A 19,616-nucleotide genomic window follows, 5' to 3' on the forward strand; every position below is an offset into this window, starting at 1 on the left:
TAAAAGCACAAATGCATAATTGCAGAAGCTCCTTTGTCAATAATATACAGGATTGATTGTGGCAAAGTGGATATTTTTCAAACAATCATTCGGTTTTTCCAATGGAGAATGAAACTATTTCCTTTCCTTTTTCCCCCTTTTCCTTTTTGCTGCGTGTCGACGGTCTACGCATCGGACGACTGGTGGGAACGAAGTGTGCAGGTCGCTGTTGTCTCATTTAATAGAGTCCCCCAGAGAAAACGGAAGCAGAAACGACCGAGACTTAGTCTAACTATGCAATTAGGGAAAATGGCCTTCAGAAGTATCAGGGTGATTTATGAGCAGTAGATAGAAAAGAATTGCCGACGCGTTTATAATTAAAAGAATAAAACCCGAGTCTTTCTTTTTGGGGATTGACGTATTCGGCCGGCCTCTGATTGACTAGCGTGATAAAATGGTTCATCATCTATAGTAGTTAAGTAGATAGGCAGGCAGGCAATTGATAATCTCAAAGTTGACTGGGGAGAGAATTTCATAACATGACTTCTGCAATAGAGGAAAAAGAGCTACAGGAGAGACTGAGAGAAGCTGCTGCTTTGGGGGATATTGAGGAAGTTCGGCGATTGGTGGATTTTGGAGTGAGTGTCAACTCTCAGAATGAAATCAACGGTTGGTAAGTATTTGACCAGTAAATTACCTGATAAGTTTCCTGTTCATGTCTTTTAAAACATTATTTTATGGTAATCTTGCTTCAAAAAACACATTTTGGAAGTTTTTTTGTCCAATTCGTTTCAATTGTTAAAAATAAATTAATGTTGTTATTGCTCAGCTTTGCCATGTTAAATATGTATAACTTGTTGAAAAAACGGTTAAGCCTTTTGCTGGTTTATAAACTTGGCATATTAGATTTAAGTATTGTTTTAATTTATTTTATTTAAGTTGGTTTCTTACATTTGGTTATAATCCTATATTACCATATAAGAATAATAGATTGTTGTTGATAGTAGGTGGTGGTTGTTGTTGTAATACTTTATTCATTAAGCATGAAACTCAGTCAACTGAATATTTAAAAATGCATCACAACTACCATTGACTGGTACTGATGGTTAATACGGTTTCTGTCAGCGTCCTAGGTATCAATCACGTATCTTCTTAAAATATATGATGTTCCAAGTAGCACACTTTTTTGCAGTTTCGCTGGTGTTATTGCAGGAAACTGCAATTTCTTGATGTGTTTTGTAAAATTCTTAGACATAGTACCAAGTATCCTGATGACAATGGGTATCACTGTTACATGTTTCATCCATAGCCATGTAGTTTGATGGAGTTTCATTTTAAAGTATAATAATAATAGAGATATGTAAGATCCAATCATTTATATATTTTCATAGTTTTCCTAATAAATTAATAAATCTAACAAATGATTTTAGAAAATTTAAAATATATTTTCAGGTTTATTTTATTGCTCTTAAAATTGTTTTTGAGTTTTTTAGAATTATGTTTCAGAAGATCTAGATTTACAAAACAAACCTTTAAAAGATAAATCTGTCAGGATTTCTATAGTTAGATTTTGTGGCTGAATCTGATATTCTGTTGATTTTAATAATATCTTGATGCTACAAAATGAAGATAATATTATCTATTTTTGCTGTGTATTTTAGTCAGTGTGTCTTTTATGTAATTAATTCATTACATTTATTGTGCCAGTTTTGTAATATAATATGGAAAGCTGATTTCAAAATTCTGTGTTAGTAATATATTGCCAAATAGTTGTGGAAAAGGAAGAAACAAATAAAAGAGAGATTTGTATATGATACAAAACATTCCGAGATAATTTTGATCACATCAAAAGTGGTGAAAAACTTTATGATAGATGACGTAATTCTTTATCAATTGATTATGTGCCTTCAAATCAACTGTTAGCAACTGTATCGATAACCTTCCATGACGATCTGTTCCCAACTTGGCCCTTTAAATATTCTAACCTGCCACTGCAATCAAGTTCATCCATCTTGCTAATCATCTTTTTCATTTATATCATTATTACCTAGAGTTTGTTAAAATGAGATCCTTGCACAATAGTTCTGATATGAAATTGTTAATAATTTAACACTAAGTATAACAGTGCAAATTCCTTACAAAACAGAGAATTAGTTAGACGTTTTTGGTTTTATTTAGTGCAATGATGGCTAACCTTTTTGTCACTGAGTGCCTAAAGCATGTGTGCATATGCGCGAACCTATAATGCAATGTGCGCACGCCCCACCCCCGCACATGCAAGCATTTTCCTGCATGCACCCTGTGCATGCGCAGCAGAGACCCAAAAACCAGCTGGCCAGTGGGAGGCGCAAGCGTGTGTGCATGCGCAGTGGAGCTGAGCTGGGGCAACGGCTCGCATGCCAACAGAGAGGACTCTGTGTGCTACCTGTAGCATGCGAGTCATAGGTTCATCATCATGGATCTAGTGTTTTATGAAAGTTGACGTAAATTTTTGGTAGTCTCAAAGGAAATCTTATTGCTATGAAACACTAGCTTTATATTTGTAACTTTTTATATACAGTGTTCTTAGGTTATATTTTACCATTTTCTAGCTGAATAGCAAAAAAAAACCCTTTAAATACAGTGATGGTAAACAAGAAAGAGGGTTAAGTTTTGATCAGATATAATTGCATTCAAATACCTGCTTGTCTAGCAAGTTCACTTCCTAACTGACATTTAGCACTATTATCTTAATTTTGTTGAATTGAATATATGTGCTTTCAGAAAGAGGAAGGGTACAAATGCTGCAGAAAGAAATAATATTTTTTTAGGATACCAAGGTGATATTAGAGAAGATCATTCTGTTGTGTCTCAGCTGAGTGATTCCATTCCACCAGCTACATCATCCAGATGTTACATAATTACTTGTGCTCTCTGAACTTGGTTGTATGCTTGCAGAGGTTTCATCAACCAACTAGATAACATCATCTGTGCAACTGAGTGTGGCTTGCTCTGCCAGTTTTGGTGGGGTGTGGTTTTCTGTTTGGTAGTTCTTTGATCAGAGTATTCTTTTCTGCTTGTTTGTTTGCCTGATGTTAATTTCTGCTTATATAGGTGTTGGTTGCTGAAGAGGGTGTGTTCCAGTTTTTTTCTTAGCCGTTTTATTATTTCTTTTGAATGATGTGTAAATATGGTTGATTTATTTTGGATTTAGCTTGAAGTAGGATGCTCATAGTTTCCTCAAAGGCTACATGTCAAAAATAGAACAGTAGCAGAAGAAAAGCAATGGACCTGTCCTCTCACTCTTCTATGTACACACAAAAATACACAAGCTTGATATACCTCTTTGCTAAGTTGTATTGTTACCAGACTCCCCAACATACACCATAGCCAAATAACTTACTAAAGAGCTTAGACATCCTACAGTGGGGAACAGATACTCTATTAATTCCTCACTAGAGTGCATCCAGAAAGCCAAAGACTTAAAAATAGAAGTTGAAGTTATGTTTTTTATGTCATAGGACTCTTTATACCCATAGATCCAGAATTAGGGAAAATATCCCTGGCAGCACTAGCGTGTTTCCCCGAAAATAAGATAGGGTCTTATTTTCTTTTGACCCCTGAAATAAGCGCTTGGCCTTATTTTCAGGGAGGTCTTATTATTTTTGAGGTACAGGAGGAGGCGAGAGTGGTCATCCCATGGCTTCTGCTGTGTGGCGATATTTTTGGGAAGGACTTATTTTTTGGGGGAGGACTTATTTTAGCACATGTGCTCAAAAGCCCAATTGGGCTTATTATCCGGGGAGGTCTTATTTTGGAGCAACAGGGTACTATACAACATCTGACCTAGTCAAATACAGTAACATTTAAATACCTAGAATCATGGACCTCACTACTTAATTTCAGTTTGATAGACAAATATACCGACAAATCAGACAAACACCCATGGAATCGCCACTCTTGGGACTTATAGCTGAGACTGTAATGCAGCATCCAGAAACTCTAGCACTCCCACACCTACAACCAAGAGTATGGATTTGGTATGTAGACAACACCTTTGTCATATTATAAAAGAACAACCAGAGAAGACACATGAAACAATAACATCTTCAGAGGATTAAAATTCAGAAGGGAAGAAGAAAACAATAATACTGCGCCCTTTCTGGATATTGTCATCAGCAGAGGGGGAAAAAGGGCAAATTAGAAATGCAAGGCTATCAAAAAAAACAAAAAACCAATCCACACTAACCAAATGCTCCGTTACCAAAGTAACAGCCAAATTTCCTACAAGAGGGGCTGTGTAAGAATATTATTTAAATTAGTACAAATGCACTGCAGCACTGAAGAACAAAAAAAAAAAAAAAAAGGAAACAGACCCGGAACAAATCTTCCAACAAAATGGATACCCAAACAACTTTTATCAAAAAGTGCCTGACCACTCAACCTGCTATAGTGCAATTAACACTATGAAAAGGATAACTCTACAATATATCAAGAGCAGATCAGAAACAATCAAGATAGCATTAGAACCACAACACAAACTACTATATGTACTGTGTATCAACCGGATGCAAACCTCAGAGACACTAGTACTGATGATATTACCTGGTTGGGTAACAAAATGCCTGCAAGCAAACAACTAAGCTCAGAGAGCACCAAGAACCCCACCAGCCAGTCCTGAGCCACAGATGTTTTCTCTCATTCGAATTATTTATCTTTGGTGGAGGCTGATTGAAAGGGAGCTAAGTTGCTGGAGGGATTGTTGCATTAGACTGACAGAAATTGTAATTAACTTTAGTCCTTTTGTTTTCCAAACTATTGTCTGGCTGAAGTAGCATCTGTGTTCACCAGTAAGGTACCGGTTTTCATGGAAGAACCTCTAAATCCAAATACTTTTAGAAAAAAGATTAAGGAAAGTGAATGCTGAAAGAAAGTCATTTTACTTTAAAACATTTTGATATAAGACTAACATATGCATTAGCAGTTAGCTCAAATATTGAGGATTTAAATTGGGAAAGGGAATTTCCCCCAGGAGTATAACATTTTGCTATCCAACATAATTTGAGGTTGTTGAAACTGAGAACGATTGATTTGCTCGGGGGAAAATATCTATTCTGAAAAAAAATTGCATCTTGACCAATTAATGAGGGAATTTTATTGGCCAAATATAACTTTACACGTAAAGTTTCACATTGTGACCAGAACTAACTCTTTGATTGGTCAAGATAAAAACAAACCTTCTGAGGTGAAGTGTGCTTTTAATTTTCATTTGGGGTGGGATGAAAATGAGGAGTATGTGCCTCAGATATTGGAAAACTTAAAATATATTATTCTTGCTAACTTGAAGACCTAAGCTGAAAGCATGATATTTCTAGCACTGTCTTTTTGTTTTCTAAGAGTTGTCCAGGAGGTGTCACTCTAAGAATATCTGTCAGCCACGACTTCATTTAGTAATCAGGAAAGAAACCACTCGACTCCATTTGATTGAAATCAAGTGTACTTTTACTAATTATAAATGAAGCTAAGCTGAATCTAATTATAAATGAAGCTAAGCTGAATCTGGTTAATTAGGTGCGAAAGCGAATAATATCATGTATAACTCAATCCCCTCCCCTTGGCACCCCAGTCCATAGTCCAATTGTAATGCACCCAACTGTCAGGTGGGAGATAACTTCAAAAGGCATTACCAGGATGGAATGCTGGACAGTTAACCTTGGCGGGAAACTCCCTTCTTCCACATGCGCAGTAAGATGGTCAAACAGCGTCTAGAATCTTCCTCCAGCACAACATGATTCCCCTCCCAAATACCATGCCCCCCCCTTCCCGTTTCAATGGCAGCCGAAGCAGCAGCAAGCAGAGGCTGACAATATCTAAATTGTGACACAATTGCTTAATGGAAGGAAAGTGGTTGTCCTTCCCTTTTCCCTTAATAGAACTTCTTAATAAGTCTGTATCTTTTTCTTGTACAGGACTTGCTTGCACTGGGCCTGTAAACGAAACCATGCCCAGGTCGTGGCATACCTTCTAGAGGCTGGCGCAGATAAAGACATTCTCACAGTTAAAGAAGAAAAAGCACTCCAGTTGACATCCAAGAAGGAAATTAGGAAGATGCTGGGAGGTAAAATTTAATTTGACAGGTCTAATATATTATAGAAAATTAGAATGCTAAGGAGGTGGTTTAAATCTCTATTGAAACCCTAAGTCCAAACATTTTGCAAGGAGGGCCAGATTTGGTGAGGTGAAAATGTGTGGGGCCGATCATTCAGCCTGACATTCTTTGAATCATTAACATTAAATGCAAATGAATTACTTTATGAAAGACTAAACAAATAACTTAACTGCACTAATGTGAAGGGTGATACTGAGATCTCGACTGCATTATATATGCCAAGTCTGGCTCAAAAACAGTGGTTTTGATGCGCAAGATGTCACGCAGGTGAAAGTCACTTAGTCTCGTCCTCACGAGGTTCTTGTTAATGTTCATAACTGAGAATGTTTTTTCGCACAAGTATGTTGAACCAAACAAGCTCAGCATTTTCTTAGCAAATGTTTGAATCTCTTGGAACCTTTCTTTATCCAGCTGGCGCTAAAAGTTGACAAGAGGGAGCTGTTGGTACCGACTATGAAAATACTCCAATTTCCACTTGTCTTGGAAGTGGCGGTCCTCGCTGTCAACTTTCCCTTTTTTAGTTACAGTCGCCATTTTAGAAATGGGCACACAAACCTTGTGTCACAAGGGTCACGTGACGAGAGTGCTGACTCAGGTCTATTGCAATCCTCTGGTGAAATATAACCACCAGCCTTGAAGGCGGTGCTCAGCCAGCTGTGGGTGGGCAGCAGGGGACAGCTGCGGGAACTGCTGTGCGGTGAAGGAAAAAACACCCGCTGGTGGGGTTGAGTGACAGGCTGAGCCAGCGGGGAGAAGAGGCTGGGGGCCGCTTGAAATTTGAAAATGGGCCACAATTGGCCCCCAGGCCGGACTTTGGACATGCCTGCCCTAAGTGGTCTCTTGGGGTCTTTTTATTTTATGAACTTGAATTAGAATTATTAGTAATGTTGCTAGAGGTAGTCCTCAACTTACAATCATTCATTTATTGATTCTTCTAAGTTACAACGGCACGGAACAAAGGAACTTCTGACCGTTGTAGCCTCCCCACTACCACATGATCAAAATCCGGACATTCGGAAACTGATCTGTATTTCTGATGAGGTGATGTGATCACCTTTTTTCATCTTCTGATCAGCAAAGTCAAGGCGGAAGCCAGATTCACTTAATAACGGTGTTGTTACCTGCAGTTCCCTTAACTGTGGCAAGAAAGGTTGTAAAATGGGGCAAAATTAACTTAACTATCTTGCTTAGCAATGGAAATTTCGGGCTCAGTTGTGGTCGTAAGTCAAGGACTTCCTATATTTGAACCTTTCAAATGTTTAATAAAAGAACCAGGCTGCTGAATTTTAATTTGCTAAAAATGAAGTCTTTATTACAAATACATTACATACTTTGTGTGCTGTAAAAGGGCTCAGTGGCTGAGTTTGTCGATCAGAAAGGCCGGCAGTTCAGCAGTTAGAATCCCATTACTTGTCCCAGCTTCTGCCAACCTAGCAGTTCGAAAGCATGTAAAAATGCAAATAGAAAAATAGGGACCACCTTTGGTGGGAAGGTAACAGCATAGTGTGCGCCTTCGGCATTGAGTCATGTCAGCCACATGACCATGGAGATGTCTTCGGACAGTGCTGACTCTTCGGCTTTAAAACGGAGGTGAGCACCTCTGCCCCCTAGAGTCAGGAACGACTAGCATGTATGTGAGATGGGAACCTTTGCCTTACCTTGGTTTACTGTATGTTTAATACTTATTTTCTCAAAAGGATTTGATCATATCATAACCTTTGTGGCTAAACATAAATAGCCACATATACTTTTATGTACATATTATAACCAAACTTTTTTTCCTCCTGTAGTGGAAGATGATGATGAGCTTTTGGATGTGAAGAAAGACTTGCCAATTATCCCAAATTATTTATCTAATCCGCCTTTTCCTTACGTGTATAACTCCATGAGTAACAGCACTACCAGCACCTCAGATTCCTCTTTGAATGGAAGACTTTCTCCTCCGTTACAAAAACACAACATGGACATTCCGATATCTTTGCCCCCAGTACAAACATCTGACACAGCAGTATTGCAACATGGAAAGGCCTCTGTAGGATGTGATGGAGAGGTGACAAAGGCAATCGCTATAGAATGCCTGGAACCTGTTGTTCAGAATGGCCATGCTCATCAGCTCTCTGTTCCTCCGAGTAGGACACACTGTTCCCCAGCCGGATCTATACAACCAGAAACCCAGCAACCCAGTGGCCCTTACACAGGAGCTGTCCCAACATTTCAGCCTTTCTTCTTTACTGGAGCAATTCCCTTCAGTAATATACAAGGTAAATTGTACAGTTTCCAGACAATTTAAGTACAGGCATCGTTATCCCAATTTCACCAAACTGTATGGAAAAAAATCTTTTTTCATCTTGGACTTGTGCTGCTTTTTTTCTGCTGTTGTAGTCAGGGTAAGAAGATCTTTTAGGTAACTGTGAGTAGAATTTCTGGCTCCTTTTTTATTGACATGCTGAGAAAACATTCACTTCAAAATTATTCATATATTCATACATTGATCTGAATGTGCACGACAAGCAAGAAGATTGTGATGCGCATAGCTTCTAATTCTGATTTTTGCATATATTCAGCATGATGCTTGAAAGAGCCTAGAAAGTTTTTAAAAAAACGTACGTAAGTGAGCTCTGTTTGCATGATTGGGAACCCGCTGAATAGGCCAACGTGAGCAGAATCTGTCATTCAGATTTTCTTCAGGGTTATATTAAATGGGAATCGATCATAGGCTCCACCTCAGAACATCTTTCTCCTGTGAGCTCAAGTGTGTGTATGTGTGTCCACAATGTGTGTCCACAGAATGATATGGCTACTTTAGATTTACAGAATGTCTCTTTTGTTAGATAAACAGCTTTATATAAGAGGGCTGTGGGTGTTGTTATCTGCTGGGGGCCTGTGGAGCTGGCAGCAGAGTCGGACAGCAAGGAGGTTGGGGAGGAACATGGGCCAGTGCTGCAGTCTGGTGAAGGCTTGGATGAAGGCTCTGCGTCGGAGGCAGAGAGGGGGCCAGGGCCATCTGGGAGTTATGTGCTGCCTCCAGAGCCTCCAGAGTTGGACAGCAGCAAGGCAGAGGAACAGACTCCCCCTGTTCCCAGTGTGCGCGTGGGCAGAGCTGCCAGAAGGCAAGAACAGTTAAGACAGAAGGGACGACTCATAAGTCTTGGAGGTAATTGTCCCCTCCCATAGGACATAAAGGAGGAGCAAAGGCACATGAGCCTTTGGAGGAAGCAACTTGGTCCATGCTGGTCAGTTTATCTTCTGAAGCTCCGTTTTGATTCTTTGCTGTCTGTGGCCTTGCCAAGCTAATTGCCAATTAAGTCTTTGGCAGTGTTTCAAGGAAGATAAAGGTGGGCACTTATCAGCCTTATCCCAAATGTGAATGAACATAATTCACAGCCTTTGAAATAAAAAGAGGGTTTTTGGGACTAAGCGTGTGCTTTTCACTGTATCAGGAAGCCTAGGTCAGAACAGTTTGCTTCCTGCCCCTAATTACAAACAATTACAACATTTAAAAGAAATGCTGCATAACACATGTAAGTATTAATAAGTAATTTTCTTAAAGAGGATCTCTATAGTGTTTTTGCAAGGCTATCCTGGTTGCTTTGAAATGTATACATGGTTGGTGCACAGGAAACCAGCTGCTTAGTGTTGCAAAATATTTTTTTCAGACACCTTGCTTAGCACTTCAATGCAATTTTCTTTTAGCACGCGATGTCACTCTTCACCTACTTATCAGAATTAGTTAGGACCTCCCAAATTAATCAGAGTGTATTTGTGGAGTGCTATTTTCTATATTTTATTGCTTTTGTCATTTCAATACATGCCCTTGGTTTTTGGTCAAAAAAATGAACCGTACTTTAAAAAAAATGGCAGCAATGATTTTTGCTGGAAGCATTCCTGATAGAAAGTAGAAATAAATTTGGTTATGTTTATTTAAAGGTTATTTGTTCACTTACCTGCTACAAAAGGTCATAGCAGCTACTGTGAGGAGCTCCCTTCAATTTATCCCTATAATAGCAATTCTGGGAGGCAGTTTGAACTGAGAGGGAATGATTAACCTCCAAGTCATCCATTGAATATACATCACTAAGGGTGATTTTAACCTGGGCCTTCCTAGTCACAATCAGCACAGCAATCTATTTATGAATTGGATCAGTAATGGTTTTCTCATAACTTCGCTACTGGTTCTGAACTGGGAGTGCTTGCGCACGGCGTCTGGGTGCCGGGGCGAACCAGCAGAATACCACCTCTGAATTGGATCTCATAGCAGAAAGGAAAAAAGGAATCCAGCTCACTGCTTTTAAATATCTTTAATCTAAAATCTGCTCCCGACAGTAGCAAGGGACAAAAGGGGGAAAACTGGATTATAAAATATAAAATATTTTAGCTTGCTTTTTTATTGTGCTACAAGATTTACAATAATTAAAACATTTAAAAAACATATTAAAATCTAGGTTTCTTTACAAAAGTTGTACAAGCAATACAATCTCGTAAAAAACTAGTACTGAAAAACGTTAAATGAAACCTCTTTGGGAAGCCCATTCTGAAGTCTGAGCACAAATGTGACATGATTTTTGTTATCGAAGATAACCACTTGGACTATTGTGTATTTGATAGATAAGATGTTGGTATTAAATGCTGTTCAGTTAAGATAGCTATCATCTTCTGTAGGAACTCAATTTTCAGAGCTTTTAATAAAATATTTATGGCCAACTTCTAAATTGAAGACTGTCAAGGTGCCAGTGATTCATTGCAGTGATTTTCCATTTCTCCAAAGAGCAAAGCTCACAAGTCTTTATTACTGTTGTTTAAATTTGAGTCACATTTCTGAAGTGCAACCTTTTTCCTACTAAGAACAGAGTTAGACTAACAATCAAAGGAATGATTCACCCCCATTCCCACCCCACCATAATGCTTGCCAAGCACTATCCTTGTAGGATCCACATTTCCTTCTGTGAATTGTGGGCTCCCATTGCTGCCACGATAAGCCATCAAATGTCAACCAATGAATTGGGCCAACTGAAAGCATCAGATGTACTTTGACATCATGATCAATGCTTGCTTTAAACACCATGGATGTTATTACAGGTAGTCCTCGACTTAACAGCCACAACAGAGCCCACAATTTAAGTTGTTAAAGGAGACATTTGATAAGTGAGTTTTGCTCCATTTTATGACCTTTCCAGACACAGTTGTTAAGTGAATCATTGCTGTTGTTAAGTTAGTAACACGTTTGTTAAGCGAATCTGGCTTCCCCATTGACTTTGCTTGTCAGAAAGTCACAAAATCTGTTCAGATGACCTTAGGACACTGCAACTGTCATAAATATGAGTCAGTTGCCAAGCATCCAAATTTTGATCAGATGACCATGGGCAGTGGTAGGATTCAATTCATTTAACAACCGGTTCTGTACCCTAATGATTTCTTCCAATAACCAGTTCACCAAACTGCTCAGAAAGTTAACAACCGGTTCTCCCTCCGGGAATAGGGCGGCATATAAATGAAATAAACCTTTAAATAAACCTTTAAACCTCCCGAAGTGGTGTGAACTGCCTGAATCCCACATCTGACCAAGGGGATGCTGCAACGGTTGTAAGTGTGAAAAATGGTCATAAGTTGCTTTTTTCAGTGCCGTTGTAGCAGTCACTAAACGAACTGCTGTAAGTAGAGGACTATCTGTTCTACAAATATAACCTCTTCTCCCCCACCGCCCACTCCAGTTAGAGAAACTGATTTTTTTTCATATGTTGCTGATCCACAACATAACCCAAGAGTGAGTCCCACGGCCCGCTTTCTATGGTCTAAGGTTGTTTTGGGAATCTCACTGGCATGCCCTTGTCAGAATAAATAGGGCAAATTGTTAAAATGGAATCCAGATTGAGAAAACCGCTACATGTCTACTAATGGCAGTCTTTCTATGTGTGTATTTTAATTAGAACTGGTACTTAAGGTCAGAATTCAAAATCGTACCCTGAAGGAGAATGACTTCATTGAAATTGAATTGGATCGACAAGAATTGACCTACAAAGAACTGCTTAGGGTGAGCTGCTGTGAATTGGGTGTTAACCCCGAACATGTGGAGAAAATCAGGAAGCTTCCAAACACAGTGTTAAGAAAGGTACTTTGTTTATTTCAGGTTATTTATGAGTAGCTTGGAGAATTTATGACTTTCAAAGTCAAATTCAATCCAGTCCAGCAGATATGCATTTTGGTCTGTTTAGTATTTCACAACTGCCTTGCTTTAGAAATCTCAAGAAGATTGCACAAACCTAGAAGCATTTGGCTAGTCTAGCCAAAACGTCTAGCTGGAGAGCTGCATTTCACTTAGTGAATCTCATTTGGCAGCTTTTGTTATATATTTAAGGGCTACATTGAATATATATGTGAGTCTGAATGTATGAATAGGTAACAGCATTTTGATTCCTCCTTTATATGAGGGGAAATCTCTTTGAATTGTTTATTAAGATATTTTCAATAATATAAGTGCAAGTAGTCCTCCACTTACGACCACAGTTGGGCCCAGAATTTGATTGTTGAGTGAAGTGGTTGTTAAATAGGATGCTACATGATCACTTGGCTCAACAACCACAATCTTGATTCTCCCAGTTGTGGTCATTAAGTGACCATGCAAGTTGTTAAACAGTGCGCAGGAGAGAGCCCCGGTTTCCCTGGCATGGTGGAGGGGGAGAGGACCTAGGCCTCCAATCACACCTGAGAGGTCTGGGATCCCTCTCTGCCCACATGAGAATGATCATAGCAATAGCATTTAGACTTATATGTCACTTTAGTGTGTTTTACAGCCCTCTCCCAGCGGTTTACAGAGTCAGCTTATTGCCTCCAACAATCTGGGTCCTCATTTTATCCTCCTTGGAAGAATGGAAGGCCGAGTGAGCCTGGTGAGATTCGAACTGCCAAATTGCAGGCAGCTGGCAGTCAGCAGAAGTAGCCTGCAGTAGTGCATTCTAACCACTGTGCCACCATGGCACATGAGAAGTTCATGAGGGTAAAGATGATGGCATTTGCTCAGATGCTAGCAAATGTTAAGTTTTCTGAGTTTTTCCAACTGTAGCGTTTGCTGACATTTTCCCTTCTAGTGAATGCCAGAATTCTGAGCCTTCAGAGTGAAACACATTCACTAGTATTTTTGTCAGATTTAAGGTCAGTTTTCATTGGGATGGAGGGCAAGGAAATTTTGGCTTGCTGGAGAAATGGACCTCAAAACTGGCAAAAATGCTAGTGAAATGTCATTGTTCCGGAAGACTCAGAATGCTGGCATTTGCTAATACTTTGGTGAATGCTCTCATCTCTGCACCTCCAGAAGAAAAAATGCTAATGAACTCCAGTATTCTGAGTCTTCTAAAATAATGGCATTAGCTAGCATTTTCACCAGATTTGAGCTGTGTTCCTCCAGTGCCTGAAAAGATATCCTCTCCCTGCACAGAGAGGCATGTTAATCCTTCAGTGTGCTGGGGGAATTAATCTAAAATTCATTGTCTCCTCTGCTCGCATTCTTCCCTGCCTGCTTCCCCATTGTTTTGCTGGGGAAGCTGGCAGAGAAGATTGCAAATGACAATCACATGGTTGCAGGCCACTTGACAACTGGTCCTAAATGTGAATAGTTTGCCGAATGCCCAAAATGTGGCTACGTGATGGAAAGGAGGGGAGACATTTTGCAATGGCTAGAAGTGTTGTAAACTGTGAAGCACCCATTCTGAATGCTTTTATGGACGGAAAACCATCTGTTCGGAAGCTGGTATGATTGTGAATGGTCATTAAACAACTGGTTGTAGGTCATGAGCTACTTGTATATGACTGCTCTATTGGTCTTTTTGTCAGTCTCACAATAGATAACACTGCACTTTGTCATTACAAGCAACCTAAAGTTGAATTTTATACATAGTTGCTGCCATGGGAAACAAATCAGTATGTCAAAGATTGTTTACCAGTAATTAGTTGCATATAGTGAGGCATTTCCCACACAGAAATGGATTAATTAAATATCAATGTAATGGATTACTAATAAACCTAATTTCTTCCTTAGTGATCACTGATCACTTTGGAGCTCATAATGTTTGGTGATAATGCCAAATGTCAGTATCCAAAATACTGTGATATACATAGCACCTCAGTTTATAAAGTCTAGAAATGGAATTCTTCTATAAAAGTAGCTAAAAGCTGAAAGATTGGGATGCAGTCTCAGTAAACATTCCTTTTTTTTAATGAGTGGATTTGTTAGGCATCAATATTACAATCTTTTGCTCTGCTCAAGCTCTATTTTATTTTCAGTGAACTCTGTAAGGGATTTGTGGATATGCGAAATGCTGCAACCTATGAGCATGAAAATTCTCAGCAATTATTCCCAGAGAAATAGACTTGACATTTGCAAATGCTGCAAAATTAGAAGACATGGGAGAAATATTGTCATGGGAATAATAATAATGTTTGTTCTGTGTTGTCCAGTACAGACTAAGCTGTACACAATACACCCATCTTTTAAAGAAATGTTGTCCTTCAGCAGTATCTGGAGTTATTGTCTATGGTGATACTTACAGGGCTCTTTTAAGGTTTTGCAAGCATCTCCTTCCAGATAAAGCTCATAACTTGTAAGAACAACAGATCAAAGAGCTGAAACTAACCCCAAAGGCATTCACAATAACTAGTGCATATCTGCATAGCTATCCTTTTTTGGTTATATTCCACCAAAATCTTGCTTCAGTTATTGCTTTCCAACTCCTATTAAAATCCATAGGCTAAATTTGCCATTTGTTTGACTCCAAATTAATTTCGCTGAAAACTTCTTAGAAATTCATTTAATCACAACTAAGTTTTTCATATTGATTTCAGGAGGATCTAAGTGCAAATTCCTAAATACCTAATCTTTGTATTTATGAAGAACATAAAACTTATTACAAAAGCTCCTAAAAATTGGAAAAATCTAGTTCAGAAAAATCTAGGCTTGCAAAAGGAGAAGGGGACAGAAAGAAGATGGCAACAAGCAATGTTTTTTTTTTCTAATTATTTAATATTCTTCTAGATCAGTGGTTACCTGTGGTCCATGGAGCCCTGGGGGAGGCTGCAATGTTGTCACAGGGGGTCCGCAAAGACCTGAAGGAATGTATGATTTAAATCTTAAATCTTGGGGGTCCATGGCCTTGGCCCCTGACCACAAAAGGTATTTAAAGGGGGTTGTTGAAGAAAAGATTGATAACCACTCTTCTAGATTGCCAGGCTCCAATAAGACTCCCAGAGATTTATAATTTTCCAATTAAAATAAAAATTAAACCTCTTTAATTATACACAGAGTATAATTAAAAGTCTAACTAAGAACAACTGCTGAATTAAAAGAGTTTAAAGAGGTGCAAAATGTCTGTTCAAGCCAAGCAGATCATGAAAAAATTGGGTCAAATGTTTTGGTACTGTGTGCCTTGTGATGACTCTAGGCATTGCTTCTAATTTCCTCTGTTTATTTCTTTAAGGACAAAGACGTCTCGAGGCTTCAAGATTTCCAAGAACTGGAGCTTGTTCTAATGATGAGTGATAATGACTTTATGTTTAAAAATGCAGCACCAGCACTGACCGAAAGGCCTTGTTATAACAAGAAAGCATCAAAACTAACTTACTGAATATTGAATTAAAAGTTTCATTCTAGTATTTAACTATTAAACCTAGAACGCTCTAAGGGCTATAACCATTAACTTCTACTGTACCGTGGAAAGTATAATTAAACAGACTGAGCATATATCTTTGAAAACAAGCTGAAACAGTTGGACTTGTTTTTAATTTAATATGCTAAAGGTGAAGATATCATACTTGCATTTCATAAACTGACAGGTGGAATACCCTAACCTATGAATGATCTTTCTTAAAAGGAAATTGTTTCTTCTTGGAGTACAACAAAATAAAAGTTCTCAGGGAAATAAATTAATTGTCCTAATAATTGCTACTAGTAAAAAGGAGGCATTGAAAGACTGAATATGTAACGCATTTAATGCTGATAACAGGATATTTCAAATGCAGTTAGTTGTCTAAGTAGATCTGAATGTGCAACTTGAGAAAACGTGAGACAATTTTACAGGAAGGAGAAAGGAGAGATGTAGACTTTTGGACAATAGCCTATTAAATCGAGAATTACTTTTACAGTAATCACACTAATGCATATTTACATATTGTTGGCAGCAGCACCTTGCAAATATATAAGTGAGGTGTGCCTTGCCATTGCTGATGGCAAGAGGAGCAGCTAATTTTGTGATCCCAGAGAAAGACCTATTTTGCTACCTTTTCCTGCTTGGGGCAAAGCATCGAAGAGCTTCTGTAAGAGACAGAGGCTGTACAATTTAGAAATTAAGGAAGCGGTTCCTTCCACTTGTTGATATAACAGTGGTATAAGGGATGCTGCCAATGTTCTTAGGAAAATCTGTATTTCAGAAAGAAGCACATTGACTGGTTAAAAAATCTAGCCAAGTAAGTTAAATCAGCTGTGATTTCTTCGAAATGGTGCTCAGATAAAATACTAGAAAATATACTTTACTGTATTAATCCAGACTTTAAGGGTAGTGTTAACCAAAACTCTGTGTATGTGAGTGTAACCAAGAACTGCTTAGCAGTAAACAATGCAGAATGTTTGGTACTGATTTTCCTTCTTTGCTTTTCTTTTGTCTATTTAACCTTGAGAATTTTCCTGAGGAACAATCAGGATGTCTACTTGGTAGCCTGGTTCCAAGGTGACATTAGCACAAGTTCTTCTGCCTCTAATTTTTATCCTATTTATCCTCAGGTTCTTTAAAACTGTTACTTATTTAAAGGAAAGCTTGTAGCATCTTAGATAGGAGAAATATTTTAATATCGAGATAAATAATACATCTTGGAATTTCTATGCATTTTTGACAGTCTTGCTTGCATTTCATATACGCATGTGTAAACTTTTCATCATCCTGCTAGTTCAAGTTGTGTAATAATATTTTGATGCCAAATTCCAGGGGGGTGGGTGGGTGGAACAGTATGAAAAAGCATGGGAGGCAGTATTACAATTAAGAATTAATTATTAACCTAGTTTTAGGATTCTGTATAGCTAGTGGATTGATATCAATTCATTTATTTGTAGTCCAACGAATACATGCTATAATATAGATGGATTATACAGCTACCTGGGCAGTTAGGATTTAACAGGTGTATTGAGTTGCTAATTTCAGTTGCCAGATGTCAGAGTTCCTTGTCTACAGATTCAGGAGTGTGTGCACAAGTGCTGTGAACTTAAATTTAAGCCATTGGTGTCTGGAAAAAAAAAGATTGATCCAGAACATAAGGAATTAAGATAGACTGAAAGAAGTAACCTGTATAACATTTTTTAGAATACCCAGTGAAAAAAACAACAAATGTCAGAATTGCCAATCCAAGTCCTGAGTTGTGATTATATTTGCCAGGTTTTAAATAATGAATTTGGAAAACTAATTCAATCCATGTCTTCGTAGTAGGAAGAGTTACACTGTATGCTCTGCAGGATTAAATTCGGTTTTCTCCTTGTGCTGAGTTTTCCAGTTTCTATCCTCTCCATTCTACCTTAAAAAAGGAGTGGGAAGGAAGAGTGCCTTGGAGGGGAGAAAGTAGAGATTCTTAGATCTTGTCTATCCCTCCCCCCTCCCATTGATTTTGGGGAAGTAGAGCCAGAAAGAACTTTGAGAATCTAGGTTTTTTTACATTACATGGCAAGCTGGCTGGTGTAACCCTCTGTTCTGTGGTCATTGCTTTTGTTTACCTCTGCCTGAATTTAACCTGATGGTAAAACTGATTGAATATATTTTATAGAATCAGTTCTTTGAACCTACAGTGTCAAAATGTGCGCTGTGTCACTTTTTCCCCTTTGGATCCTATAAGGAACAGTCTACAATGTTTTCCAAACAGTTCATTTATATATGGGTGCTCCATCACTGGAGGCTTTCAAAATTAGACTGGACAGCCATTTGACCAGGATGGTATAAGGCAATGATGGCGAACCTTTTCAGCACCAAGTGCCAAAAAGGGAGCATGCGCAATGCTTGCATGTTTCACAAGCATGCTCAGTTGGCCCACAACCCGGAAGAGGAGCTGCCCAGGGCGCATGCATAACCCTGAAAATAAACTTCTGGTTTCCAACATACGCATGCACGCTGGCCAGCTAGTCCTCCAGTTACTGGCACGCATACGCGCATGACAATCAGCTGGCCAATGTGCATGCTCATGCATGAAAATGGAAGACCAGCTCTTCCAGTTTCTGGTACTGCTGCACGTACAAAGGCCAGCTAATAGTTGTGTGCACGCCAGAAACCCAGAAGAGGAACAGGTGATGCCACACGTGCCCAATGACATGGCTCTGCATGCCACTTCGGGTATGCGTGCCATAGGTTCACCATCACGGGTATAAGGTCTCCTGCCTTGAACAGGGAGTTGGACTAAAACTGACGTCCCTTCCAGCCCTATGATTCTATGTTTGCCACTTCATTATGAAGAGGCTCTTTATTATTCAGCTTGATTTGCTAGCGGAGAAATATAGTTTGTCTAACAGTAGCTTAAGACTTTTCCCTATTCTGGGCAGAGTTTTTAGAGAAGTTGAATTCTGTTCTTGATTTCTGCACTTTCATCCCCTCCTCTCATGCTTTTGAGCAGATGTCTTCAAACTTGGCAACTTTAAGACTTGTAGATTTCAACTCTCAGAATTCCCCAGCCAGCAGAGCTCTTAAAGTTGCCAAGTTTGGGGACCCCTGCTTTTGACAAACATATTGATGAAACAGTATCATTTACCTTCAATGACCCATATTGGTCGTGTGATCTGTTTACGATCAGGCCTAAAAGGATAGGTAATCCATAGGCTCGAGTGTCACTTTCCCCATCGCTGAGATCACATTGCCTTCCTAGCAAACTGATCACACTTCAGTGACAAAGATTTTTCTTCCTTCAAAATATAACTAAGATAAGGAAGCCCATTTTCATTCTTAAGAGTGCCCCCAAGCCCTTAAAAAGCTAGACAAAATCTTAAGTCGGGGATGCAGAATTTTCAGCTTTCCCAAATATTGCCCATCTCAAAATGGAACTTCAGAATGGCACGAATCACGGTGGTGGATAAAATTTGACGGTTAATTTTATCTTTAAAATCTGAGAGGTCTTTTATGAAGGCAGCTTAAAGTTGACAAACCATCAGTCTATTAAACAGTTTTTGATTTTAAATATCAAACTCACTTTGGGATTGGTCTAATAATGAATGTGTAGGCTAGACATTTTTAAGGAGAATGACCATTGGCTTACCTGAAGGGTCCTTTTCTGTACGCTGCGAGGAGAGTCCAAGCATGGGTTAAATTCTGCCTGACTGCCCTGGACTGAATTGAAAGATCTTTAGCCACGCCTCCTCCTCTGACTTCTCAGATTTTTTCGATGAAGGCGTGGGCCTGTAACATTGTTCAAAGGTGGTTCCATTGAATCAGTCATTAGTTCAAGTCAAATAGATTGCATAAGTCAAATTCGGAAACGAAAA

At 38.8% G+C, this 19,616-nt stretch overlaps 1 protein-coding gene across 2 annotated transcripts; it reads left to right on the top strand.

Moving 5' to 3' along the window:
- The first annotated feature begins 246 nt into the window (after window positions 1–246).
- ANKRD40 (ankyrin repeat domain 40) lies at window positions 247–18,452 on the top strand. Of its 2 annotated transcripts, XR_004254862.1 has the most exons (6): window positions 247–652; window positions 5,928–6,076; window positions 7,918–8,388; window positions 12,052–12,233; window positions 15,150–15,287; window positions 15,592–15,678. XR_004254862.1 is itself a non-coding variant. In XM_032212069.1 (5 exons), exons 1-5 carry the CDS (start codon window positions 519–521, stop codon window positions 15,736–15,738), a joined length of 1,083 nt encoding a protein of 360 aa, XP_032067960.1. In that variant the 5' UTR covers window positions 247–518; the 3' UTR covers window positions 15,739–18,452. The 2 variants fall into 2 exon arrangements, 1 of the variants encoding a protein (XP_032067960.1); XM_032212069.1 differs by lacking the exon at window positions 15,150–15,287 and having other exon boundaries at window positions 15,592–18,452.
- Window positions 18,453–19,616: the final 1,164 nt, after the last annotated feature.

The sequence above is a fragment of the Thamnophis elegans genome, chromosome 2 (genome assembly GCF_009769535.1).
Source record: "Thamnophis elegans isolate rThaEle1 chromosome 2, rThaEle1.pri, whole genome shotgun sequence".
Lineage (NCBI taxonomy): Eukaryota > Metazoa > Chordata > Lepidosauria > Squamata > Colubridae > Thamnophis > Thamnophis elegans.